This window comes from Chiloscyllium plagiosum, chromosome 2 (genome assembly GCF_004010195.1).
Source record: "Chiloscyllium plagiosum isolate BGI_BamShark_2017 chromosome 2, ASM401019v2, whole genome shotgun sequence".
Taxonomy (NCBI): Eukaryota; Metazoa; Chordata; class Chondrichthyes; order Orectolobiformes; family Hemiscylliidae; genus Chiloscyllium; species Chiloscyllium plagiosum.
In genome coordinates, this window is record NC_057711.1 from 1,844,556 (window position 1) to 1,859,906 (window position 15,351).

General features: G+C 44.8%; 1 protein-coding gene across 3 annotated transcripts in view; it reads left to right on the forward strand.

Moving 5' to 3' along the window:
• The window catches only part of LOC122556423 (FYN-binding protein 1), a 202,196-nt gene that overhangs the window by 95,908 nt on the left and 90,937 nt on the right, over nt 1–15,351 (forward strand). For all 3 annotated transcript variants that reach the window (XM_043703060.1, XM_043703074.1, XM_043703066.1), the window contains exon 3: nt 9,272–9,368. In XM_043703060.1, coding sequence (XP_043558995.1) covers nt 9,272–9,368 — 97 coding nt within the window. The remainder of the gene's footprint in view (nt 1–9,271; nt 9,369–15,351) is intronic.

The window sequence follows — 15,351 nt, forward strand, 5'->3', positions numbered from 1 at the left end:
TGTCATCTGTCTCTACTGTTTCCAAAAGATTCAACTTGTTCCTGACAGGTACTTCCCCCGGGGTCTCTTGCACCTGTCCTTCCTCATCGTCTGCTTTCTTCTGCTCTCTTCTGGTACGATTGGTGTAATAACCTCACTGAAGGTCTTGTCCAGAAAGATCTCGTTCTCTCGGATGAGCCTAAGGTCCTCGAGTTCTTTCATCAATGCTGCAATATGCTCTGTCAGTAGCTGAACATGCACACACTTTCCACACTTATACGAGCCAGACACACCACATCAAGCACGTAGCACACTGAACCAGCTTGGCCGTCATGTCTTCACCCTCTTCAACTGTGGCGTAATCACTTCACTCAACCTCCTTGTCAATGACTCCTGAGCTAAAGCCTTATTCTTCAATCCACAGGAACTTCCTTGGACCCTCTTTTTGGGGCAAGTCTGTGAACTTTTAATTTAGGTTAGAGGAGGAGGGAGGGAGGGAGGGAGGCCCTACTTTGTAGGACCTGGGGTCTAGAACACACCCACTCAAATAACAATCACTTACCTTCCCGACCGGCTTTGCGCTCTGTCTTCACTTCCGCCCAGCTCCCGCCGCTCTCTCATGCGAAAAGGTCTAGAGTCACATGTAGGCCAGACCGGGTAAGGGCAGTAGTGAACCAGATTCGTTTTTATGACAATCCCTTCACGGTTAGAATTAGATTTTCACTTTCAGATTTTTATTGAATTCAAACTCCACCATCTGCTGTGGTGGGATTCGCACCGAGGTCCCCAGAACGTTAATAGTCTTGTAATAATGCCACTAGATCATCACCTCCCATATGGTTCACTAATGCCTTTTAGGGATGGAAATCTGCAGTCTTTACCCAGTCTGGTCTCCAGGCCCGCAGCAATTGACTCTTGACTGCCCTCTGAAATGTTGAGAGTGTGTTGCTGGAAAAGCACAGCAGGTCAGGCAGCATCTGAGGAGCAGGAAAATTGACGTTTCGGACAAAAGCCCTTCATCAGGAATTCCTTATCCTCATTCCTGATGAAGGGGTTTTGCCTGAAACGTTGATTTTCCTGCTCCTCGAATACTGCCTGACCTGCTGTGCTTTTCCAGCACCACACTATCAACTCTGATTTCCAGCATCTGTCTCTGAAATGGCCTGGAGAGCTAATTAGTTTAAGGGGGACTTGGTAGGGAGGAGGGGGGCGGCAAATGTTGCCGTGCCAATGACTCTTAATGAAAGGCAATGGGGGAGAAAGCAGGAACAGAGGACTGAGTTGAATGATCAGCCATGATCCAATTGAATGGCAGAGCAGGCTCAAAGAGCTGAATGGCCTACTGCTAATACTAATCTCTATGTTTTTCTGTCATGTCCATGATCCATACTAGAGTAAAGAGAAACAGATCTACAGGGAGTCAGCAGCAAGAAACAAACTCCATGGACTTTGAGTTCAATTTTTTTCACCACTGTAAACTAGATATTACAAATTTCCGAACGTGTGCTAAATTCCAGTGCAATGTTTTTTCTTTTCTCCTCAGCTGTAGGCCCACTGTATTAAATCACTGTCCTTCACTAATGAACCAGATCCATTCAGTAGGGCCCAAAGTGGCTGCAGTGATCAATGATGTGAAAGTATGCTTTAGCCAAACCAAACAAGCAGATTCCGATTGGCTGAGGGTAGTGAATAAATCTTAAAAACTGGAAGACCAATCCTTTTTGGCGTGTAATCTCTCCTGCGTTCCACAGGGCTGTTCAATCCTCGTCCAACTCCCTGTCCACACTTCAGTGCTCTAACGTCTACTCATTCGGCCAAAAGATCTGAACAATTAACTCTGCTTCTCTCTCTCTGTCTGCAGATGCTGCCACACCTGCTGAGTTTCTCCAGTATTTTTGTTTATATTGTAGTTTTTTTTTAAGAAGTTGTGGTCACATCTGAAAAGCTGATTCCACTTAGAAATTGAATCAAAGACAGAAACCCACTTCGCCAGTGATCGGAACCCATTGCTCCATTTAATTCTGCTTTTGTCCACTTCTGCTTCAGGCTTCCTCATTTTATTTTAATTACTGTTGTGCTCAGAATAAACAAGGAGGAAGTAAATGTCCTGACACAGCTTGCTTAGTGCAGACGGAATTCTTCAATTCACGCACAGCAAGCTCCCACAAACTGCAATGTGATCAAGAGCAGATCATCTGTCTTTGTAATGGTGACTGAGAGATAAATTAAGGGCTGGCATTCTGCTGACAACTACCCCACTCTTCTTTGAGATAATTCCAGAAGATCTTTTGCACTCGAGAGGGCAGTACATTTCCATGATTCCACATTTTAAGGCAAAGGTTTTTTTTTCCTTTATTCCACTGATATTAGAACATAGAACAGTACAGCGCAGGAACAGGCCCTTCGGCCCACAATGTTGTGCCAAACAAATAATGGCACAATGCCAGAAAGGCTTACCCAAAATCAAAGACAACTGTTGCAAGTGAATGTCTTCAGGAGCGGCCTTTTCTTTTGCTGCCACTGAAATAGCTCCACAGAAGGTGGTATCCCGTCACCAAGTCACCCTTTCCTTACACGTGGAGAATCCTTGACACTGATTCAACTTCCTCAGAGCCAGCTCTCAGAGTGAACAGAACCTCTGACACTCCTGTTTATATCTGTCAGCCAGGGCTCCCTGATTGGATCAGATTAGCAGCCCCAATCATGTCCTTCCCTACAGAACATTAGTGAACCAGATGGATTTTTATGATAATCGACAATGAATACATAGTCATCATTAGACTGGTCTTCAGTTCCAAAATAAAGGTTCAGGAGAAGAGTCACTTTGGACTCAATTGTTCACTGTGTTTCTCTCTCCACAGATGGTACTAGACCTGTTGAGTTTCTCCAGCATACTGTATATTCAATGGTAGATTCAAACCCATATCCTGGGAACATTCACCTGGGGTTCTGGATTATTAATCCAGCAACATTACCACAACACCCTGTCATTATGGAAAGGTATAGTGTGTAAAGTCAAACCACACGCTGATAATTTGTGCGTTGTGGCTCTGGCTGGAGGACTGTGCTGATTTTTAAGATCCTCTATTCTATGAGCCATCCCATTTGTATAAATGTTTTAATTCAATCATGAACATGGCTAAATTGTATCCCTTTATTACCATTATCACATGAGACTTTCAACAGGTTTGTTTAAAGTAACACAGATGACTAAATTTTATTCCAAAATTAAACAATGTGCCCTTAAACCCAAACACACACATTCACACACAAATTAGACAACGCTGTAGATTCATTTTTTTATAAAAAGCAAAGGAGAAATATCAAAAATTTAGGCCAAGAGTCTGAACTCCAAGGATTTATGGTTTTCTGAGTTTCCTGTTGATGAAATCAAAATGTTGACCACTGTGGAATGGTGGAAGATCTTCAGATTCCAGTTCAGATGGAAAGTCAGTTAGACTTGAGTCTTTGATTAGAAGTAAAAGTTTAGCTTTCAGGTTTTATGATCTTGTCAAATGTATTAATATTTCAAACTTTCTCAAGTACCCAGATATTTTCCCAAACTTTGTTAGACTAGGAATGTAGTAGGTTCTGGATCATCAGCCTTCAGTACTGTCACCAGACTGTTGCCAGGGAGCCAGAGCCTTAGCAGTGTCCAGTGCTTAATGAATTTCTTGATATCAATTTGAGTGAATTGAATTGGCTGAAGACTGGTATCTGTGATGCTAGGGACCACTGGAGGAGGCTGAAATGGATCATCCACTCGGCACTTCTGACTGAAGATCGTTACAAATTCTTCATCTTTATCTTTTGCCCTGATACAGAATCCCTATAGTGTGGAAACAGGCCCTTCAGCCCAACAGGTCCACACCCACCCTCTAAAGCGTAACTCACTCCAGACCCATTCCCCTACACCCCCCTGAACACTATGGGCAATTTAGCATGGCCAATTTACCTAACCTACACATCTTTGGATTGAGGGAGGAAACTGGAGCAAACCCACACAGACACAGGGAGAATGTGCAAACTCCACCCAAGGCAGGGATCAAACCTGGGCCCGTGGCACTGTGAGGCAGCAGTGCTAACTACTGAGCCACTGTGCTTGCCCCCCAGCTGTGCTAGGCTCTTCCATCATTGAAGATGGGGATACTTGTGGAGCCTCACAAGACTGTTGTGAGTTGCTTAATTATCCACAACCATTCACAACCTGATGTGATAGTGCTAAGGTCTGATTGTTGGTTGTGGGATCACACAGCTCTGTCTATCACTTGCTGCTTATTTTGTGTCTATAAGTAATCCTATTTGGTAGCTTCACCAGGTTGACACTTAACTGCATTGCACTGCTTCTGGCATTCCTTCCTGTACTCTTCATTGAATTATGGTTACGGAAGGAGAAAGTGAGGTCTGCAGATGCTGGAGATCAGAGATGAAAATGTGTTGCTGGAAAAGCGCAGCAGGTCAGGCAGCATCCAAGGAGCAGGAGAATCGACGTTTCGGGCATTAGCCCTGAAGAAGGGCTAATGCCCGAAACGTTGATTCTCCTGTTCCCTAGATGCTGCCTGACCTGCTGCGCTTTTCCAGCAACACATTTCCATCTTCATGTTACGGAAGCCTATTCCCAGGACATGGAGTCAGCATCAAATTCCCAAGTGAAACATTTAAAGTGTTCTTGTCACGCTTCGGGTAGCATTGTGGCTCAGTGGTTAGCACTGCTGCCTCACAGTGCCAGGGACCTAGGTTCGATTCCACCCTTGGGTGGCTGTCCAAATAGATTCTGCACATTCTCCCCGTGTCTGTGCAGGTTCCCTCCAAGTACTACCACAATCCAATGATGCGCAGGTCAGGTGAATTGGCCATGCTAAATTGTCCATAGTGTTCAGGGATGTGTAGGTTAGATGAATTAGTCAGGGGAAATATAGGGTAAGGGAATGGGTTTGGGTGGATTACTCTTCGGAGAGTCAGTATGGATTTGTTGGACCAAAGGGCCTGTTTCCATACTGTAGGGATTCTATTCTCACTTCCATTGTCCACCATGTGATGTAGCTGAGACTCAGGACCTGCACAGAGATTCTCTGGCATTCTGACTACATCGGCCAGGCCAGCTCAGTTGTGACTGTCTCAGTATGGTGTGGGCATCTGGCAGACCAGTTCTGTCAAGTACCTCAGTGTCTGCCATCTTGTCCTGCCACTTGACTTTCAGTAGGCTCCAGGGATAACTCAGATGAAAGCAGCTAGTGCTGATACGCAATCCAAGTCTCAGATTTGTGGAGCAGAGTGGGTGGACATGTCACTCTACCCAGTCCTCCCACAGGTGGGAACACAATAGATAATGACTCAACATTGTAATGTTCAGTAATTTCCCACCTCCCACCTCTGTGGGACTGATAAGCTTCCATCCTTTGTGCCCACATAGCTTACTCTCTAACCTGCCTTTGGATCAAGAGCAAATGCAGATGCATCACTCTCAGCCTTTTCAACATTGGGGTGGCACAGTGGCTCAATGGTTAGCACTGCTGCCCTACAGTGCCAGGGAGCCAGATTCGATTCCAGCTTGGGCAACTATCTGCGTGGGGTTTGCCCATTCTGCCTGTGTCTGAGTGGGTTTCCTCCCACAGTCCAAAGATGTGCAGGTCAGGTAAATTGGCCATGCCAAATTGCCCATGGTGTTAGGTGTATTCATCAGAGGGAAATGGGTATGGGTTGGTTACTCTTTGGAGAGTCAGTGTGGACATGGGAAACGCTGTAGGGAATCTAATCTAATCTAAGAGACTTTAGGCATTGCAGTGTCCCACTGATTACAGCCTGACAGCTTACAAGTGCCCCATTTATCCTTATCCTCTGTTTCCTATCTTTCAACCAGTCCTCTACCTACACTATTATCCCAAAAACAACTCTTAGCAAGCCTTTTAATAGGGAGGCCACTGGTGTCATGGTAATATTACTAGGCTGGTAATTCCTGAACCCTAGATTAATGTTCTGTGAATGTGAGTTCAAGTCCCACTATGGCAGATGGTGAAAATTGAACCGAATAGAAGTCTGGAATTAATAAGCTAGTTTTTTGATTGCTGATGAAAAACCTGATTGGTTCACTAAAGTCCTTTCAATCGTAGAATCTCTACAGGGCATAAAGACTCAGCACATTGAGTCTGCACCGACTCTCTGAAGAGCATCCCACATAAATCCAACCCCATACCCTATTCACATAATCCTGTGTTTGCATGACTCATGCACCTGCACATCCCTGGACTCTGTGAGCAGTTTAGCCTGGCCAATCCACCCTAACCTGCAAATCCCTGGACCCTGTGGGCAGTTTAGCCTGGCCAATCCACCCTAACCTGCACATCCCTGAACCCTGTGGGCAGTTTAGCCTGGCCAACCCACCCTAACCTGCACATCCCTGCAAATGAAGAGGTGCCTGGAAGAGGAAGGGGTGCTGTCATTGGACACATATGGTTTTGAAGGACTTGACACGGTAAATGCTGAGAGGCTGATTCAGGGAATCTAACTTAGTGGGGCACAGCCTCAGAATACTGGGCTGTATATTTAGGAATGTCATGGGCAGTTGTCAAAATATGGAATTCTCAGAGATGAAAAGATGTTTATCACACAGAAGAAGGCATTTTGACCCATCATATACATGCGAGATTGATTACATTAATCCTTTCCCCCAGTTATGACCAGGCAAGTGAATATCTTCAATGTCACATGCGTTTCTGACTCAACTATTCTTTCAGACAGTGAGATCCAGAATCTCGTCACTCTCTCAGTGAAAACCTTTTCTTTTTCTTTCAATTCTCCTTTTAGCCTTCCACCCTTTACCTTCAATCTCTGCCTCCTGGTTATTGACCCCTATATTGATGGAAATAGTGTATTATTCATCTTATCTATGCCTGCTGTAATATTATTCAACTCCATTAAGTTACCTTTCAACTCTCACTGTTCCAAGTAAAACAAGTGCAGCCCATCCACTAAAGGCAATATAGATGCTGGAAATCAGACCAAAGTGTTAACTCTGCTTCTCTCTCCACAGATGTTGCCAGACCTGCTGAGTTTCTCCAGCAGTCTGTGTTGATCCAACCTTACCAATCTTTCCTCATAGTTCAGATCCTCCAGCCCAGGTAGCATCCTAGAGAATTTCCTCTGCCTCTCTCGACTGCATATGCTTTCTAGCCAAGTTATCTGCCCACTCCCTGCTACCTTCAAGGGTGTGTACACCAAGAAAAACCCATCTCATCTTCAGTCCATTCCACTTCCTACCATTCCGAATGCAATCCTTTCCCTTGTTAGCCCTCTGCAAGTGACCCTTTTTCTGGGTAGAATTCCATTTGCCACTGGCTCTGCCCAGTTGACCACTCTGTTGTTTACAGCTACCCTCCTCACTATTTACCACCAACGTTGCCTCGAATGGTTTCTGCCAGTGTGAGAACCATCAGAATCCATAGGGAAGCAGGTCCCGGGGTTGGGAGCAATGAGTCGGCATGTTTAGTGCATTGTATCGCGTTTCCCAGCAACCATACAGCTTCGAGCGTGTGTCATCCATGAGCTTCTTGGTCACAGTAACATACAAGTAAACGGTAGGGCTGGTGAGGGCAGGCTGATGGCTTAGCGGTATCATCGCTAGGCTACAAATCCAGCAACCCAGGTAAGGTTCTGGGAGCCTCGTTTCAAATCCCACCACAGCAGATAGTGGGATTTGAATTCAATGTCTTTTTTATAAAAATCTGATAATTAAGAACCTAATGATGGCCATGAAACCATTGTCAATTATTGGAGAAAAACCCATCTGATTCACTAATGTCTTTTAGGGAAGGAAATTGTCATCCTGACCAGGTCTGGCCTACATGTGACTCCAGACCAGGTAAGGATGGCAATTTCCAATGTGGTTGCAGACCAATGTGGTTGACTCTTAACTGTCCTCTGGGTAATTAGGGATGGGCAGTAAATGCTGGCCCAGCAAGCAACATCCCATCCTGTGAATGAATTTTTAAAAAGCACTTTATTGAAAGAAAGGGATCATTCAAAGGGATTGTTTGGCATGTCTTTGTTATTTGAGGTGAAAATGTGTTGCTGGAAGAGCGCAGCAGATCAGGCAGCATCCAAGGAACAGGAGAATCGACGTTTCGGGCATAAGCCCTTCTTCGGGCATTCCTGAAGAAGGGCTTATGCCCGAAATGTCGATTCTCCTGCTCCTTGGATGCTGCCTGACCTGCTGCGCTTTCCAGCAATACATTTTCAGCTCTGATCTCCAGCATCTGCAGTCCTCACTTTCTCCTTTGTTATTTGAGGCTCAGGAAGCAGATCGAGAGTGATTTAGCACAGACAGCTCACACTGAGGAGCTCCTGAGAGTTAATTATATTCCAAACAGAATTCTGATGAGCAAGTGGAGACATCCTCAGAGACCTGTGGACAAAGGATGAACAACTGTTCATCAAATAGTGGTACTGACCCGAGATTGTAAGGAGATATTGTGATTAGAACATGAAGGTATGGGTGGCACGGTGGCTACAGCGCCAGGGATCTGGGTTCCATTCCAGCCTTGGCGATTGTTTGCGTGGAGTTTGCACATTCTCCCCGTGTCTGCATGGGTTTCCTCCCACAATTTAAAGGTGTGCAGGTTAGGTGGATTGCCCATACTAAGTTGCCCATAGTGTTCAGGGTTGTTTAGGTTAGGTGCATTAGTCAGGGTTAAATGTAGAGTAATAGGGTAGGAGGAATGGGTCTGGGTGGGTTGCTTTTCAGAGGGTCAGTGTGGACTTGTTGAGCCAAATGGCCTGATTCCACACTGTAAGGATTCTATGGCAGGACATATAGAAATACAGACTCAGACATGGATAAACAAATATTTTACATGGGCCAAGATATAAAGATGTAAAATTTTGTAAAATGTGTCATATATATCAGGTATCTGGAAACCTCACTGTGTAGTCAGTCCAGCCCCTTTGATACCCAGACCAGTTTTTGAAGAACTATTCAGTCGAGTGTCCCTAGATTGTGTCAGCCTATTAGACCAAAACAAAAGCATTGCATCGATTTCTCCTTACAATTATGGCTTTGGCAATCTGTATTTCCAAAGGTCCATTAGACCAGAACATGTAATAGTCGGCAGATCAGACTCTTCTTCCATCCTATTTGGTGTCCTGAGACCTCTTGGGTGTTTTTCTCTTGCTGACTTGCTGTCAGGGGTTTTGCTCTCCTATAGTGCCTTGATGTTTGATTTACTGCTTACTGATAATTTATTATTTTCTTATTCTGAACAATATCATTAATTTCTCATAATTGTATGTTTTACAGTTTCTAATCGTCTTGCCAATAAGCCACCACCTACAGCCGGTCCCTCAGTACCCAATCTGCCCCCTCGCCCTCCAATCGGCAAACCACCTGAGATCATGTAAGTAAACTGGCACAAGAGGGCAATAAGACTCCAGTTGGTACCTTGGTTTTCACTGGTTGACAAATGAATGTTCACTATTCTCTGGTGACTGTCAGACTGCTGGCTAGATGCTGCAGATGGCTTTAACTCCATTCCTCTTGCATTGAGATGTGTGCTACAGAAATTAATTATGGAGAGAGATTGGACAGACTGGGTTTGTCTGTATGGGTTTCCTCCCAGTGCTCCAGTTTCCTCCCACAGTCCAAAGATTGGACAGTGGGGGAGCCTGAAAGGATATGATTGAGATATATAAAATTAAGAGGGTCAAAAATAAGATAGATAGGAAGCAACTTTACTCCTGGGTGGAGGGATCAGTGACCAGGGGCATAGATTTAAGGTGAGGGGTGGGATGTATAGACAGGGCATTCCACAGGGAATCTGGGACGAACTGCCTATCAGGGTGGTAGAGGTACAACCTATCATCACACTGAAGAAGTAGGGCAGCTCAATGGCCCAGTGGTTGGCACTGCTGCCTCACAGGGACCTGGGTTCAATTCCAGCTTGGGACAACTGTCTGTGTGGAGTTTGCACATTCTCCCCGTGTCTGCAAGGATTTCCTCCTAGTGTTCCGGTTTCCTCCCACAGTCCAAAGATGGGTTAGGGTGGATTAGCCATGGGAAATGCAGGGTGACAGGGATGGAGTGGGTCTGGGTGGGATGCTCTTCAGAGGGTTGGTTATGGACATAGTGATGTCTTGGTGATCATCTTCAAAGATAATGTTGTTGGTGGATAGGATCAAGGTAGACCCTCAGGCTTTCTATAGGTATTTAAGGAATAAAAGAATGACAAGAGTAAGATTAGGGCCAATCAAGGATAGTAGTGGGAAATTGTGTGTGGAGTCAGAGGAGAAAGGGGAAGCACTAAATGAATATTTTTTGACAGTATTCACTCCAGAAAACGACAATGTTGTCGAGGAGAATACTGAGATACAGGCTACTCGACTCGGTGGGATTGAGGTTCACAAGGAAGAGGTATTAGAAATCCTGCAGAGAGTGAAAATAGATAGGTCCCCTGGGCCAGATGGGATTTATCCTAGGATCCTCTGGGAAGCCAGGGAGGAGATTGCCGAGCCTTTGGCATTGATCTTTAAGTCATCATTGTCTACAGGAATAGTGCCAGAAGACTGGAGGATAGCAAATGTGGTTCCCCTGTTCAAGAAGGGGAGTAGAGACAACCCTGGTAATTATAGACCAGTGAGCCTCACTTCAGTTGTTGGTAAAGTGTTGGAAAAGGTTATAAGAGATAGGATTTATAATCATCAAGAAAAGAATAATTAGATTAGGGATAGTCAGCACGGCTTTGTGAAGGGTAGGTCGTGCCTCATAAACCTTATTGAGTTCTTAGAGAAGGTGACCAAACAGGTAGATGAGAGTAAACTGGTTGATGTGGTGTATATGGATTTCAGCAAGGCATTCGATAAGGTTCCCCACAGTAGGCTATTGTACAAAATGCAGAGGAATGGGATTGTGGGAGATATACCAGTTTGGATCAGTAATTGGCTTGCCGAAAGAAGACAGAAGGCGGTGGTTGATGGGAAATGTTCATCCTGGTGTCCAGTTACTAGTGGTGTACCGCAAGGGTCAGTGTTGGGTCCACTGCTGTTCGTCATTTTTATAAACGACCTGGATGAGGGCTTAGAAGGGTGGGTTAGTAAATTTGCAGATGACACTAAGGTTGGTGGAATTGTGGATAGTGACGAAGGATGTTGTAGGTTACAGAGAGACATAGATAAGCTGCAGAGCTGGGCTGAGAGGTGGCAAATGGAGTTTAATGCGGACAAGTGTGAGGTGATTCACTTTGGTCGGAGTAACCGGAATGCAAAGTACTGGGCTAATGGTAAGATTTTTGGTAGTGTAGATGAGCAGAGAGATCTCAGTGCCCATGTGCACAGATCCTTGAAAGTTGCCACCCAGGTTGACAGGGTTGTTAAGAAGGCTTTTATTAATAGAGGGATTGAGTTCCGGAACCATGAGGTTATGCTACAGCTGTACAAAACTCTGGTACGGCCACACTTGGAGTACTGTGTACAGTTCTGGTCACCGCATTATAAGAAGGATGTGGAAGCTTTGGAAAGGGTGCAGAGGAGATTTATTAGGGTGTTGCCTGGTATGGAGGGAAGGTCTTATGAGGAAAGGCTGAGGGACTTGAGGCTGTTTTCGTTAGAGGGAAGAAGGTTGAGAGGTGACTTAATAGAGACATAAAAGATAATCAGAGGGTTAGGGTGGACAGGGAGAACCTTTTTCCAAGTATGGAGACAGCGAGCATGAGGGGGCATAGCTTTAAATTGAGGGGTGATAGATATAGGACAGATGTCAGAGGTAGTTTCTTTACTCAGAGAGTAGTAAGGATATGGAATACTTTGTCTTTAACGGTAGTAGATTCGCCAACTTTAAGTACATTTAAGTCGTCATTGGACAAGCATATGGATGTACATGGAATAGTGTTGGTTAGATGGGCTTCAGATTGGTATGACAGGTCAGCGCAACATCGAGGGCTGAAGGGCCTGTACAGCGCTATAATGTTCTATGTTCTATAAGTTGTGGAATGTTAGCCACAGATTGGAAGGTGCAAATGAAACCCACAGTATTGAAGAAAGGAAGGAGGAAGTAAACAACAGACCAGAACTGACATCAGTGATAGGAAAAATACTAGAATTGAGATATTTTCTAACCAACAAATTCATAGATATTATATGATACCCACAGAGCAAGTGGGCCTTTAACCTAGATCTCCGAGCTCAACACAGGGACATACCACTGTGCCAGAAGAGACCCTCTACCATCGATCCTTAAGCATTTGATAACTGAACATCTGGAAAATAATGACCTGTTTTGGCCGAGTCAACATGGAATAATGAGGGGAAAATCATGTTTGATAAACTGGTTAGAGTTTTTTGAGGATATAACTTGCAAAGTAGATAAAGGGTAGCCAATGGATTTTTAGAATGCTTTCAACTAGATTCCCCCCAGATTAGCCAGAAAAACTGGTGCACATGAGATAGGATGAAATAAACTGGTGAAGATTGGTAACTTTTTAATGGAATGAAAACAGAGAATGAATAAACAGGTTAAGGAGTTGTGATGGTGCAGTATCACAGGAAACAGAGCTTGGTCCCGAGCTGTTAACGATTTGTTAAGTTATTTGGATGGGGAAGAAAATGTACAAAGAACAAAGAACAAAGAAAATTTATAGCCCAGGAACAGGCCCTTCAGCCCTCCAAGCCTGAGCCGATCCAAATCCACTGTCTAAACCTATCGTCCAATTCCTGAGCATCTGTATCCCTCTGCTCCCACCTACTCATGCATCTGTCCAGACGCAACTTAACTGAATTTACCATGCCTGCCTCTACCACCTCTGCTGGCAATGCGTTCCAGGCACCTACTACCATCTGAATAAAGTACTTGCCATGTATATCCCCCTTAAACTTTCCACCTCTCACCTTGAATGTGTGACCTCTCATTATTGAATCCCTCACCCTGGGAAAAAGCTTATCTCTATCTACCCTGTCGATACCCTTCATGATTTTGTAGATCTCAATCAGGTCCCCCCTCAATCTCCTTTTTTATAATGAAACAATCCTAACCTACTCAACCTCTCTTCATAGCTAACACCTTCCATACCAGGCAACATCCTCGTAAACTTTCTCTGCACCCTCTCTAGAGTGTCCTCATCCTTTTGGTAATGTGGCAACCAGAACTGTACACAGTATTCTAAATGCGGCCGAACCAAAGTCTTGTACAATTTCAACATGACCTGTCAGCTCTTATACTCAATACCCCTGACACAAACTACATGGAAATGTATGTTATGAGGATGCTGCAAGGATAAGGACTGAGGATTAAGGGGAGCTGGACGACTTGAGGAGTGGGCAAGAACATGGTTGGTGGAATATTATGAGGATAACAATGAGATTATCCGCTTTGCTAGAGGGATCAGACCAGCAGAGTATTCCTTGAATGGTGAGAGATTGGAAAAGATCACTGTCCAAAAGGATTTGGGCGTCTTTGTTCATAAGTCACTCATAGCTAACAAGTAGCTGCAGCATGCTATTAGGAAGGGAAAAGTATATAATTAGCCTCCATTGCAAAAGGAATTGAGTGCAGGAGTAAAACTGTCTGGCTTGAATATTATAGCAAGTTTGTGAGACTACGTTGCATAAAGTTCTGACCCCCTTACCTATGGAAGACTCTGATTGCCATAGAGAAAGTGCGCCAGAGGTTCATCCGACTGATTAGCAGGATTAGTTTCGCAGGACCTGGGTCTGTATTTCCTAGAACTTCGAAGGATGTGCAGCGATCTAATTGAAACTTACAAAATTCATACAGAGTTCAGTGGCGGAGAAGCAGAATTGCTAGAGTTGGCAATGAGCTAGAACTAGGGGACACAGTCTCAGAGTAAAGGGCAGAGTGTTTAAAAAGACTGAGATTAAGAGGAATTTCTTTACTCAAAAAGCAGAGAATCTTGAGAATTCTCTGGCCCAGAATGCAGTGGGCTCAGTTATTGAGATAGGAGATTGAGCAATTTTGTGACCTCTAGGGATACAGGGGTAATGCGGGAAAGTGACATTGAAATAGATGATTTTTAAAATTTCATTCATAGGAGGTGTGCATCGCTGGCTGGGTCCAGCATTTATTGCTTGTCTCTAGTTGCATCTTGAGATGATGGGGGTCAGCTGCCTTCTTGAAGTGGATTTCACCAGTTTCCTCATTTCCCCTCTTCCACCTTACCCCATTTCCAACCTTCTAGCTCAGCACTGTCCTCTTGAACTATCCCATCTGTCCATCTTCCTTCTATCCACTTCACCCTTCCCTGCGATCTATCACCTTTAGCCCCCACTTCCATCCACCTACCTTCCCCCAGCCCCTTCCCCTTCCCATTTATCAGTCCACCCCGAGACTCCCAGCCTCATTCCTGATGAAAGTCTCTGGCCTGAAACGTCAATTTTCCTGCTCCTTGGATGCTACCTGAGCTGCTGTGCTTTTCCAGCACCACACTCTTGGCTGCAGTCCATGTTCTGTAAGTTGACCCACTATGCCCTTAGGGAGAGAATTCCAGGATTTTGACATAGCGACAGTGAAGGAACAGTAATAAAATCTTTCCTCCAACAGCATTTTCCAAGTGCCACCCCCCCCCCCCCCCCCCCCCCCGCCCACCCCACACACACACATCACCTAGCAGGTTGGCAACAGCAGGTATATAAGAATCTCACATTCTGCAAGTTCCCCTCCAAACCACTCACTATCCTCACTTCAAAGCATGGGCAGGATTTTACAGATGGAGAGGTTTTCCAACCAACGACCCAAAGACTTGGCTGATTCGAACACATCTTTCTGATCACAGCGATTTAATGTTCTGAGGACAATTAGTTGGTTGAAAATAGGACTTTTCCCCCTCACTTGAGTAATCTAGTGTTTTTCCCCCATTTTGCTCCCTGACAACCATGGCCAGATTCCAAGCCTAGGGTAGTGGTTGACAGGGACAGAAGGGTTAAGGAAGGCTTGGAGATTTCCTCTTAAAATGACCTGCTAATCATCACATCATGTGAGATATGGGAAGAGAGTCTGCTAGGGCAAGAGATCGCAAGAAGTTTGAGTCAGCACTGTAACAATAGGACGACACTAAGTTCAAAGTGGAGAATGATCAGGAACAGGCGTTCTGAGATGAGAAGAATATTTGCTAGAGTGAGACATTCTTTGAGAGGAAATGTTCCTGTTCTGGTTATGTCTTTACGATCCAGAATTCCAGATTAATGTTCAAGGGACCTGTCTTCAAATCCCACCAATGGCAACCATCTAAACATTGTCGATTATTGTCAACACCTATCTGGGCCACTAATGTCCTTTAGGGAAGGAAATCGGTCATCCTTACCTGGTCTGGCCTACACATGGCTCCAGACCCACATTAATGTGGCTGACTTTTAACTGGCCTCTCCTGTGGCCTA